General features: G+C 41.8%; 1 protein-coding gene across 1 annotated transcript in view; it reads left to right on the top strand.

Moving 5' to 3' along the window:
• LAPTM4B (lysosomal protein transmembrane 4 beta) overlaps positions 1 to 11,900 on the top strand; it is a gene marked incomplete at its 5' end in the record, with an annotated part of 40,649 nt that overhangs the window by 15,602 nt on the left and 13,147 nt on the right. The window contains 2 exons of the mRNA XM_010141041.1: positions 4 to 97; positions 7,249 to 7,344. Coding sequence (XP_010139343.1) covers positions 4 to 97; positions 7,249 to 7,344 — 190 coding nt within the window. The remainder of the gene's footprint in view (positions 1 to 3; positions 98 to 7,248; positions 7,345 to 11,900) is intronic.

Below are 11,900 nucleotides of genomic sequence, written 5' to 3'. Positions count from 1 at the left end.
CACCAATTGTCCCTACAAGGAAGAGATTATGTCTGTGAACCCTACGTGTCTGGTTGTGATTATCCTCCTTTTCATAAGTATCATTTTGGCTTTTAAGGTAAGTGCATTTCTGTGTCTAAAGACTACTTCTGGTCATGGGTGGAATGTCCCTCGCTGGCAGAGAGGCCTGGCTTTGAAAGAGATCTAGAGAACTAGATACCAGGCAGCCTGACACCCATACAAAGCAAAGTGATAGACATTACAGAAAACAGGTGGAAGATCTCATAGACAAACACATAGGTCAGGTTGGGGAAGTGTGATGCTTGTAGAGGGAACTGCTGACACATAAATCCTTTGAAGGAGCAGGTCATCCTGATACAGACTTCCTTTTTTTTTCCAAAACTATTTGGCAGAATCTCTCACTAAGGCTTTAAAAACCACCACAAGATGTGTAAGGACAAGAGAAAAGGTCATCTCACAGACTGTAGCTAGGAAATAGGGTATAAGGACACCTTATCAGTCTCAACAACAGAGAGACCTGTGGTGTTTGGTACATAAAAGATCTGGGAAGGAAGTCTATAACATTTTTTTGACTATGTCATTCAAAACAAGGAAAACATTCAGCAAAGAAAGCTTTGCAGCGGGATCTCATAGCACTGAGTGACTGAGCAATGAAATAGCGGAGAAACTCAGTGGTAAAATTCTAAGTGATGGGCACAGGGGAAGCACAATCTTGTTTCACAGACACTGCTGTGGACTCTGAACTAAGCATGGCCACCTGAAAAAGTGATCCTGTAGCTGTAATAGATAGAACTTTGAAAATATCAGCTTACTGCTCAGTTCTGGTCAAAGAAGTAAATCAAATGCTAGTAATATTAATAAAGGAATAGAAATAACCTGAAATCTAAAGGTTTCTTTGCCAGGTTTGATGCCTTCCATCTCTGGAAGCAGATATTCACTTCTACTGCCCTATCACAGAAAGGATGTTGTAGAGCAGGTAAATAGATTCAAACAATCCCTCCTGGGAGGGACAATGTAAAGGACTGTCACACCAGGCAGCAAAAGGGCACAGGGAGAGATGATTTATTTGCTTTTATGCAAGTCTTATGCTGAGAGAGTTGGAGGTGGCAGGTACCAGATGAAGGGGAGATGCAGCTGGAAAGGACTCGTGAAACCACTGCACCCAGGTTCATGGTCCAGCGAGGTCAGTCCTCACCTGCTGTGTGGGACACGGGTCCAAAAGGAGCTCGGAGTAAGATCAGGCAAATCAGTGTATGACAACCAACCACCTGTGGCTCAACTAGTGCCCTGAGCCTAGGACCTCTTGGAACATATGCTGGTAGTTTGCCCTCTTCTTGCACCCTTCTGCAAGTTTCTCACAGCGCAGTGCTGCTGTTCTCATATTTCTCATTGGGTTTTATTTCAGAATAGTTCTTGCTCTTTCTCTGAAGAGCAATTATGCATGAGATTAGAGAAGTCCTAAAGAGCCACAGTGACACCAGGGATTTTGCTTCCAGACAACACATTTGACAAGATAAACAGGGCAAGTTATTGTGACAAAAGAGGTAGACTAGGTTATTGAAGCTACTTCAAAACTGGAAAAAAAAAAAACCCCAAAACCAGATAGGCTATTTTAAGATGCTGTTGGAAGTGATGTACACTTTTCTTCTGCAGCTTAGAAATACAAACTAGCCTTCCAGCTTTATATGTTCACAGCTGTACAGCTGATCTTGTTTGCATCTTTAAGAAATATGCATGAATATAATAAATATGCAGATCTCTCAGTTGCCGCAAGGGATGTGTTCTTTAAATTTTTCAGATGCAAGTATTAGCTGTTTTTTACCCCAAGGGGATCTGGTATTTCACTAAGTATGACAAGGAAGTCTCAAGCTTATTAAAAAAATGCAGGTAAAATTGGAATGACAAAAATACTTAATACAGAAAAAAGAAACTCTCAAACTTAATAACGCAAACCACTCATTTTAAAGGAGCTAGCACTTTTTTTCCAAGAGTATATGTGGCTCATATAATGCTCATTCTAGCAACATATTATCATGCAAATGAATCACAAAAAATGTGACTCACACAAAAACAAATGCTAAATTCCGGTTAGCATTTTCATTTGCATTTCTTGTGTTTCCAGAAAAGCTGCTATGCAGATTTATAGACTCTGTCCTTGGAAGGAAAGCTGGACAATATCAGATGCATCACACGTTATCACCGACAGACTTAACAGATGGAACCACATTTATATACTGAAAGTGAAAAGGTGCATAAAAATATGCCCAAACTCCCCCTCCCTCTGGAGTTCCACTAGAAATAGGGAGACAAAACAAAACATTGTAACCTAGGAAAAGCTACAGTAGGAAGAGCTGCATTCAGCTGGTGGGAAATATGAAACGGAGTGACCGAATTCTCAGAAACAGCTGGCATCATGACACTTTTGTTTTGGGTGAAGTTACGTGCAAAGGAAAACTCTCTGAGCAGAAATCAAGATATGGCGGTATTTTCTAATACTGTGGTGTTTTTGTGCTTTGCAGTCATGGGGTTGTGAAAAGAGAAGGGGGAGAAAGGGTGGTAAGAAAGCAAGCCAGATAACCACGCACAAGCACTTGTCTTCTAGTCCTTAGGATTTACTTGGATCTGAAGCAGCTAATGGATATTTCAGGTGGTTTCACACAGACTCTTTTTCAGAATAGACCAAAAAGTGTTATTCCATTTACTGTGTTTGTCTAGGAACTGAACCAGAGTTACATACCATGAAATATAGGTGTTTCCTATCTGGCTGCGGAGGGACATCTAGCAGCACGAATGTATTTATATACATGTACACCACTAGACTTCAAATGGCATATAGAGAATGCAGAGGCTTTCAAATCGCATCCTCCTCTGCATCTGCAGCTGGTTTGGGGTACAGGGTGTCGGCTTCCTCTGGCCAGCCCCAGCTGCTGACACAGAACTGTTGAGGCTTCAACACTGCCCTTCCCACCACAGGCAAAGCGCCCCAGGCCCAAAACAGCTCAGCTCATGTGAGCACAAACATAACAAGAATAAATGTTTTCCCCAGGCTGGCCTGAGCATTCTGCAGCTGCAGAGTGAGGCCTCCTCTTCCTTTTTGGCCTTTCCTTTTCTGGAAAGGAGGTAGGAAGAGGTAGTTGACAGTGGGACAGCTGAGAGGTATTCCAGTTCAGTGAGACAGTCTGGTCTTCAGCAAATTGAATATGAACCCTGCTCTTCATAATACGCCTATAACCTGCATGCACAAGGTGTTGAGCCTGGAGATGAGACCACTCTGCATGTCCTGGTGTCCTCAGCAGATGGGAAAGGGTGATGCAGAATGAAGCGCTGTGCTCAACCTGAGAGATTTCATGTCTCAGCCCAGGGGAATGCCTCCTGGCAGGGAAACCAGAAATGCAGTACATTGCCCCAGTGTCTTCCCACAGGGGCAGTGGAGCAGCAATCGGGACCATGAACGCAGCCCAAACAGTCAAGCTCTGATCCCTGCTTCCAGGAATGGACCACCCAGAGCCTCAAGGTTGTCACCTGTTTCACAACAGCCTGGGACAGGTCCCAGCACTGGGCTTGCTGGTGGCAGGGTCCTTGTAGGAGAGGCACCTCTAGAGCAGGGGTCATTCGATTTAAATTGCACACCCCAGCATGTGTGGCTGTGAGCCAGCAGATTATGTCCTGGCCCATGTAAGGTGCCATTTAAAGTGTTGCAGGACAGAGTTTGATTTGACATCGTTAATACTTTTCAATCATGGAATTTTTTTGCCGCTATAAGGAGTGGTTCTTGTATAGCCTTTTTTTTATACTCATAAGATACACTTTGCAATGTGCTGAGAAAGTGGATTTAATTGCAGAGTTCATCAGCACAGCAACCCATTGTTTATCCTTCTGCAGCACCAATATGTGAAATACACATGACCAACTCCTCTGCCATTAGCATCCCTCTGAAATCTTCATATGAACTTCAGTTTGTGTAGAAACCTTTATCTTGTTCTCACAACTTATGAAGACCAGACCAGCTCTGTAAACAGAAAATTCAAAGCAGCTTGAGAATAAAATGGGACTCAGTGCAGATGGCTCCTAACCCGAGGTGGCTCTGTTGGCTCTGCAGTGTTCACCCCGCACTTGCTGCCAGTGAGGGAAATGCCCAGAGGGCTGCTGCGACCCAGATCGGCACAGACTTTTTGCCATGTTAAAAGAAACAGCAGGATTCAGCAGCCTCTAATTTCTACAGAGATGTTGGACAGTCAGCTGGTCGGGCACGTGTCTGATGAGCAGAAGTTGTGCAGTACAGTACTGCAGTTATGCTGCTTAACGAGTGCATAGACAATAACAATGGTGAGAGGTGGGGTTATAAAGTTTTGTGAGTTTGACATTCAGCCCTTCTTGCACACCCACCCTTTCACATGTTGGCTACGTGGAGCTGTCCCCCACAAAAGGCATCTGTCAGCAGCCTGTGCTGTGGTATGCAGTAATACCGCTAAGGGTGGATTAGGCTGAAGGGTCTTACTGCCTTTTACTCAGAGCCTATTCCAAATGTGAACATTGCTCTCCTGGGAGAAAAATTTATATGCTTACATATTGTGTGTCCAGCCACATATTTTAAGGCAATATTTGAAACCTCAGCCAAGTTTTGATAACTGAATCAGCAATCTCATTTAACGGTGCTGCAGCAGCAGAAAACAATGGTTAGGAACGAGTTTCAAGAAGAAGTTACGTTTTGAGGAAAACATGTTTCTATGACTCATGATTTGCAGGCCAGCAGCACATCCAAAGCACTTGGACAAGGACATGCTCCAAGCTTCCTTCACTCTCAGCCATATGTGGGTCAGTGTCTCTGGGCCAATTATTTGGTGTGTGCAGGCTGAGGACCTCTTTAATTGCAGGGCTGGAACAGATCTCACCCACTGAGAAACAGCCCGTGCATGCAGGAGCAGGGCTGATTAGAGCTGTAAGAGCTGTAGGGGTTCATTACGGAGTAAAATGTGTTTTATTCTCCACATGTAACAGAAAGGGGAGCATTCAAAAACAAATCTCCCACTAGCTTCTCCTAGATAAGACTGTATTATCTGAAACAGGGCTTCCCTCAGTTTAGATTTTGATAGAAGAAGTATCGAAATTGGTTTGCAAATAGGTAGGCTTAATGTAAAGGAGTTCTTGTAAAGATGGGCTGTGTTCCCACAGAATTGTGCTGTATTCAGTCTCCGTTTTGTACTAGCTTTTATGCCTTTCTCAGCACACAGCATTTGAGCTTTGAAAGCTACCGAACTACTTATTGCTATTTATAATTAACAATGTCATTTTATTTAATTCTGGAAAAGATGCAGATCTCCATGTATGTGCCTTTACTCCACTTGTTTCTGTAGCCCGGGGCAGATTTGCATAGCCCACAGCTTGGGACGTAGAGCCAGTCTAACCTTCCCTTGGGGCTCAGCTCAATCCATAAGCCTTTTGCTCTCCCCATTTGATGGTCAAAAGTACTGTTGAAATCTGCAACACCTCCAAGTCATCCAGGGTCTGTAAAGAGGAAGCAAACTTACTGGATTTCAGCCAGCTTGATCCCAGTGGAGAAAACTTTATGATCTGCAAGCAAGCCATCAGTGAGTCATGCAGCATCCTGAAACACACAGCTTGTGTGTGACAGATCTGGAGAGGAGGAAGCACAGTCCAGCTCAAACGGATAAGAGGCTTTTGGAAGGTCATCAGTGCAAGTGAGTCATAAAAATATGACTCATTCAGAGTGAGGCACACATGCAAATCCAATCACTGCTGGCAGTTTAATTTGCATGCGCTAGGGTTGTGAAAGAATTGCTATGCAGAACCTACTAAGTAAAAAACTAAGGTTGGCACTACCAAAACACATTGTGCTCCTCATCACTGTTGAGTGTGACTACGTTGAAGCAGAAAGCTCCAGAGGGAACTGCATAGTCCCACCAGCCTGGTCCCTGGCATGCTGAGGATCTGATTCTGGTCCATCCCACACATTTACTGCCTGCTGTCTTCCTTCCAGTCACTTTGCTTATCTCTGCTGGACAAACTAGAATCTCTCCTGCTGGTAAAGATGATGGATGTAAGCACTTTGCCAAGTGTCAGCCCTACCCAGAGCCAAGTGAGCTTCAAGAACAAAACCAGTGAAGTTAATGATCCTGTGGTAGGATTACTGCTCCAATAACCATTTTTTTGCTTTATACCGAAAAAATGCAGTATTTGTAAAACATTTAAAAGGTCAGAAATAATCTGAGATTTCAATAAAATCTTCTACACTGACGATTTTCTCTAGTCAGGCAAGAACAGGAAGACCCCAAACCATTCTAGTGTTATGGAATACATTGATTTAATGGCAGATTAAGTGAAACAGAGTATTGAAACAATGCAGGTGATATATAAGATCATCACATAGTCCTTGGCCAGGCTTCCACTCACAAAACAAGGAGGGATTCCTGTAAATTGCTTGTTGATTCTTCAGTCCCCAGCATGCTTGAGTTCTTTTTACTGGGATTTGCTTCCATTTCCTAATACTATTAACCCCCAGCTGATGATATTTAAACATCGTTGTCATGGAGGAATCGAAAACTGGTTTCCTTTTACTTTTCGATGCTGTCCCTGAGACATTCTTCACATGCAGCACCTTGTCTTTTTTGTCACAAAACTTGTACCTTAATTTTATGCTGTAAAACTCAGATCTGCTGGTTTGCAGCATCCCATGCACAGTAATGAGATGTCTGACTGAACTCATATCTATCCATATTTCTAGACAGGTGTAAGGAAAAAAGCCAGCATATGTGACCACCGCATATGTGATCACAGAATCATATAATCACAGAATTGGTTTGGGTCGAAAAGGACCTTTAAATATCATCTAGTCCAACCTCCCTGCTGTGGGCAAGGACATCTTGTACTACAGCACATTGCTCAAAGCCCTGTTGAACCTAATCTTCAACAATTCCAGGGAGGGGCATCAACAATTTCTCTGGGCAACCTATTCCAGTGTCTCACCACCCTCATCATAAAGAGTTTCCTCCTTATGTCCAATCTAAATTACCTTCTTTTGGGTTTAAAGCCATTGCCCCTTGTCCTGTCACTATAGGCCTTGGTAAAAAAGTCTTTCTCCATCTTTCTTATAAGCCTCCTTTATATATTGAGAAGCTACAGCAAGGTCTTCCCAGAGCCTCCTCTTCTCAAGGCTAAACAATTCCTTCTCTACCAGTATGAGGAATGGTGATGGGTTAATCACAGAGCAATAATTCCTTTTCCTTGCAGGGTTACTTGATAAACTGTGTGTGGAACTGTTACCGATACATTAACGGCAGAAACAACTCGGATGTGTTGGTCTACATTACCACCAATGACACTGCGGTAAGGATATTAGATCACAAACTTGTGTCTAAAACTATGCCTTTAATAGCTTTATTTTATATTAATTTCTGATTCCTTAGTTAACCATCTTGATTCCTTTGAGAGTCCTCGTCTGTTTGTTATCTTTAGACTTGGGATTCAACAGACTGATGTGCTATGGTTATCAATGGTTGCTAAAATACTGGAGTTACTTTATGCATCTAATCTGTTAAAAAATCTGTGTTAAGCACAAACATGGTCAGGTATTGCCCCCGGTTCTGAGCTCTTCAGCTGTGTCATGGTCTCGACAACAGGGGAACCCAGAGATGCCATAGCCTGCGTCTGCTATGAAATGTGGATTTAGCTGTCAAAACTGTGATTTAGGATACGCGGCATCTGGTGCAGTGCTTTACACACTCACAGAGAGGAGCTAAAAGACAACAAAAGTTCATCTCCCAGCACATGATGGGTTTTGTATAGTAAGGAGAAAGAATGAAACACAGATCAACATGAAAGAAGTTAATAAACTGGTTTTAACCTCTAAGCATGGAAAGTGTCAGTTCACTTTACAGTGGCTTAGTGCTGACATGCATACGTGCAGGGCATGACTGACAAGCAATGTCTTGCTTGTTGCAGAAGGCACTGAAGGAATACAAGAAGAAAGAGTCCCTGGAAAGAGCCAGTGCTGTTTGCACTGGTATCTCTGTTCCACCCAACCTACACACTGAGGGCACTGTGCCAAATCTGTCCCTGGGGTGACTCCACTGGCTTATGTAACAAGAGTCTTTACATCATTTACACAACAGAATGAGAACAGCATGGACTGGGTAAAATTTCAAGATTGCTCCTCAGGTTTTCTTAATCGTGGGAGGTCTCCACACACTGAGGTATTAGACCATCAACTTTAAACCATTGTAATGAGTAATTCCTGTGCAGCTACAAGGGCTTAGAAAACTGTTACAACTTTTAGATGGAAGTTGTTACTCTTGCATAGTTATTTGTCTTCAATACCTGGAGCTTTAAGAAAAGCATAAGAAGTTTACAAACTATGATCTGAGCTGGCAACCAGGACATTTAAGCATAAAAACATGAGTTTATTGAAAGCTGAGAAGTATCACTTTACTGAATTTCTTTACTGGAATCTACTTTAGTAAAACCAGGAGCTTTATGTAACATAATTTTGATAGCTCCTGTTGATCCTGTGAGTAGTTGTAACTCAGCTTCAAACTTTGCTAACTCTACAGCCCACAGAATTGGCAGGCTCGGTGATGGGAGAGTGTTATCTGCAATATCTGGGAAAATAAACATAGCAAGGCTTTTTAAAAGCTACATTAAAACCACCTGCTCCACTGCTGCCTTTCAAAGACTTGTTTTCAGAGAAGCCTACTTACCAAACTCCTCCCAGTACTTTTGTATTTAGTCATTACCAAAGTGCCCTGAGCTCCCTCCTCATATTTAAAGCACTTGTGTTTCTGTGAAGAAAGGAAGCTTTTTCATCCCATTTACAGATGACATGTTCTTGCCCTTAGAGTTTAATTTAATCTTGCTTGTCTTGATCTTACTAGACAGCTACACCAGAGGCAGGTTTTGAGAAAGGCTGTTCATTCCTAGCTAGTGCCCTGACCATTGGTCTCCTTCCTTCAATATTTACAGTTCCTTAATTTGACTATGGTCACAATCTCTTGCTTTCAGGTAGGATGCATTTGTTGTTCATTCTTTCTAAGTAAGTTCAATGAGATGATGTTAGATCAAGTCCTATAGGAATAGCTGTTTGGGAATGTATTAGCTAACAAAAAAATTCACCCCAGAATTCTTGTTCAGGAGTACAGAAAGGCTCAGGAGAAATGCTGCTGGGGAAGAGTTTCTCAGGCCCAGTCAGAGAGGCAGGAGGAGAGAGTCACTAACAGCCTGGGGTTTGAATTATTTATTTGGCAAGCTTCATTTAAACCATGTCTGGTTGGTTCTTTCAGCTCAGGATGAGCTCCTTCATCCCTAGGTGACACAATCAGTCTCCATCTCTTGCACATCATTCTCTGACAGGCTCCATGGACACCCATCAGTGCAGAGCACTCAGCAATGGGATGAAGGAGCTGGCGTGCTCCTGAGCAGCCTTTTTCTTTCTTCTTCTCATTGCTGAGCTTCAGCAAGGAGCAACAGTTTGTAGAGTTAAATCCTCATCATTCTTCACTGTCAATCAGAACATTGTTCCCCCCTCCTTTCACCTCCCCAAATCACAGACTCAAAAAGATATTTTTCTCTATGTCTACACTGAGAAACATCAGCAAAAACAGCTCTTCACATGACTGCAAAAAAGTAAGCTCAACTCAACTTGATAAAAATGGTTTCAAAATGAAGTGTGGAAGACTAGGGCTTTGAAAATTGAGTGTGGAGGACCTTTGAGAGTTTAGGACTCTTGAAGAAACCTCATGAGATTTTGAAATGCTGTGATAGGTCTGTTGAATTGTATAATGTTCCCCCAACACTCAAGCTGTACTTTAAAATGTACATAATTTTTAAATGATGGGTTTTAATTTTTATCGATGCTGGAACCATTTTTCTGCAGGGCTCCTTCACACCAACATGCCTGTGAATTATAAACTACAAGTTTCTTTAAAAATGTGGGTCAGTCTCTGCCCTCTGTTTTGACAGTAAAGTGTCATTTTTAGAATCAAGCATGCTAACTGAATTCCATCAGACCTACAGGTCATATCTGCAGGGCATATTCTTCTTTTCAGGGATGTTTTTTGTAATATACTTATCATCAGTATTAGCTGCAGGAATACCAGTCTGTATTACTGGAAGTGAAAATCTAAGCTTAAATATGGGACTGGGCATGAATAGCTACAATTTAGAGTAATGAGTTTTAAATATACCCCAACACTTCCAAATTCTGGAAATCAGATCCCAGCTGCTACTTGCTAATAAAATTCATTGTGCTGCATAGTAATTGATACATCTCATACGCTACGTACAAGAACAAGAATTTTTTTTTTTTTTTTTTAGGTTATTAGGTTTGTGAATGCTGGGCACTATTATTAAGAACATTTAGACTTGGGCTGGTGTATGGGTTAGTTTACTGCCAAACTTTAAAGATCAGGTTTATGTATTGGAATGATTAGAAATTAAAAATCTTTCTTCATATATTCAATGAAACTAAGAAATTTGTTGCTACAAATGTTTTATTACTGTGTCTTACAATTCTGGGGAGAGAGCTGTCTTTAAAAAATTTTTCTGCCTTCGGTAACAAATCATCAACAAATTCACTCTTGAATTCAGAATTCTATATACCTGCAGGATTTGTACTGAAAATGAAAAAGGAATGGGTAAACCCCCTGTCCGCTAATAACTCTAATTATAGACAATTAAATAACCATGAATAATTGCATTTGTGTTATGATTACTTGATGATTGTTGTGTGTCATTTTTTGAAGGCAGGCCTATGTCTGTTGTAAGAGAAGGCATGTCAGCTACAATAGTTGTTCTTATCTCTGGTCTATTAACATCTTGGCAAAATCAAATTCTTGGCTATTCCATTGCCAGACAAATGCAAAATTACTTATAGCTTCATAAAGATCATTATTTTTCCTCTTCTAACTTTTGAACTAGGAGTTGGCTCTTTTATTTGCTTGAAAAACATATCTTTCAATTTAAATGGAAATACTACATTAATAACTGAGCTGTCCTTGAGAAGAACAATCGAATCATTACTAGCTGGGATGCTGTGGCATGAGAAATAGTTACTTGCTGGTTGTGTCAGCTGTGAACTCTTCCGAGATGTTTGGGTTACTGCATTTCTTTATTTGCCACTGGCCAAGTGTGTAAGCACACTTACACATCACACCCAGATTCGATTAGAAGAATGGATGACTGCTTAAGCACAGCTGCATGGATCTGCTTCTTGTTCCTTGTTCCTCGCCTCTCTGTGTTCAAGAAGTCCTTGGTGGGTCTCACAGTTAGTTTCCACCTTTTCTAAAGCAAGACATCATGACTCTGTGTATTCATGGTGAGAGTGTACACGTCTCAACAGCTATATTCATCTGTCTTCTTGGGCGGTCGTGTGGTGGAGATCTACTGACACGTCCTTCCAAGAGTTGAGCTTTTGTGTTTTCTGTCCTCACACAGGACTGCTCTGCCAACATCAGTCACTGGCACTCTCCTGCGTTTGTCACCCCTTCTCTCACATTCCTCATGAGAGCCTTTCTACAGACCCCTCTCTGTTACCAGCCCCCAATTCAGTGACACTTTGTTTTAAAAAATATTCAGCTGTCTCTTTGCCTTCCTACTGACTGTCTGATTTTCATACCTCTAAAAGCCATGGGAACCACTTAAGCATGGACTGATCTGGGGCGAATATTACCAGCACAGAGATTTCCATTTAGTTCTCCCTGGTCAAATGGGTTCTGATAAATAATGTTCATAGATCTGAACTGTAACTAACCTGATATATGCATTATTGGCTACCAGATAATCTGTTTTTTGTCATTCAGTGTAAGTTGTTTAAGCCATCCTTTTTACACGTGTGTCACCTTGAACAAACAGATGTCCTCTCCGCTGCAGGCTGTGACTGGGATATTCCT

The sequence above is a fragment of the Buceros rhinoceros genome, unplaced genomic scaffold (assembly GCF_000710305.1).
Source record: "Buceros rhinoceros silvestris isolate BGI_N320 unplaced genomic scaffold, ASM71030v1 scaffold9480, whole genome shotgun sequence".
Classification (NCBI taxonomy): domain Eukaryota; kingdom Metazoa; phylum Chordata; class Aves; order Bucerotiformes; family Bucerotidae; genus Buceros; species Buceros rhinoceros.
This window is presented reverse-complemented; position numbering and strand designations above follow the sequence as displayed.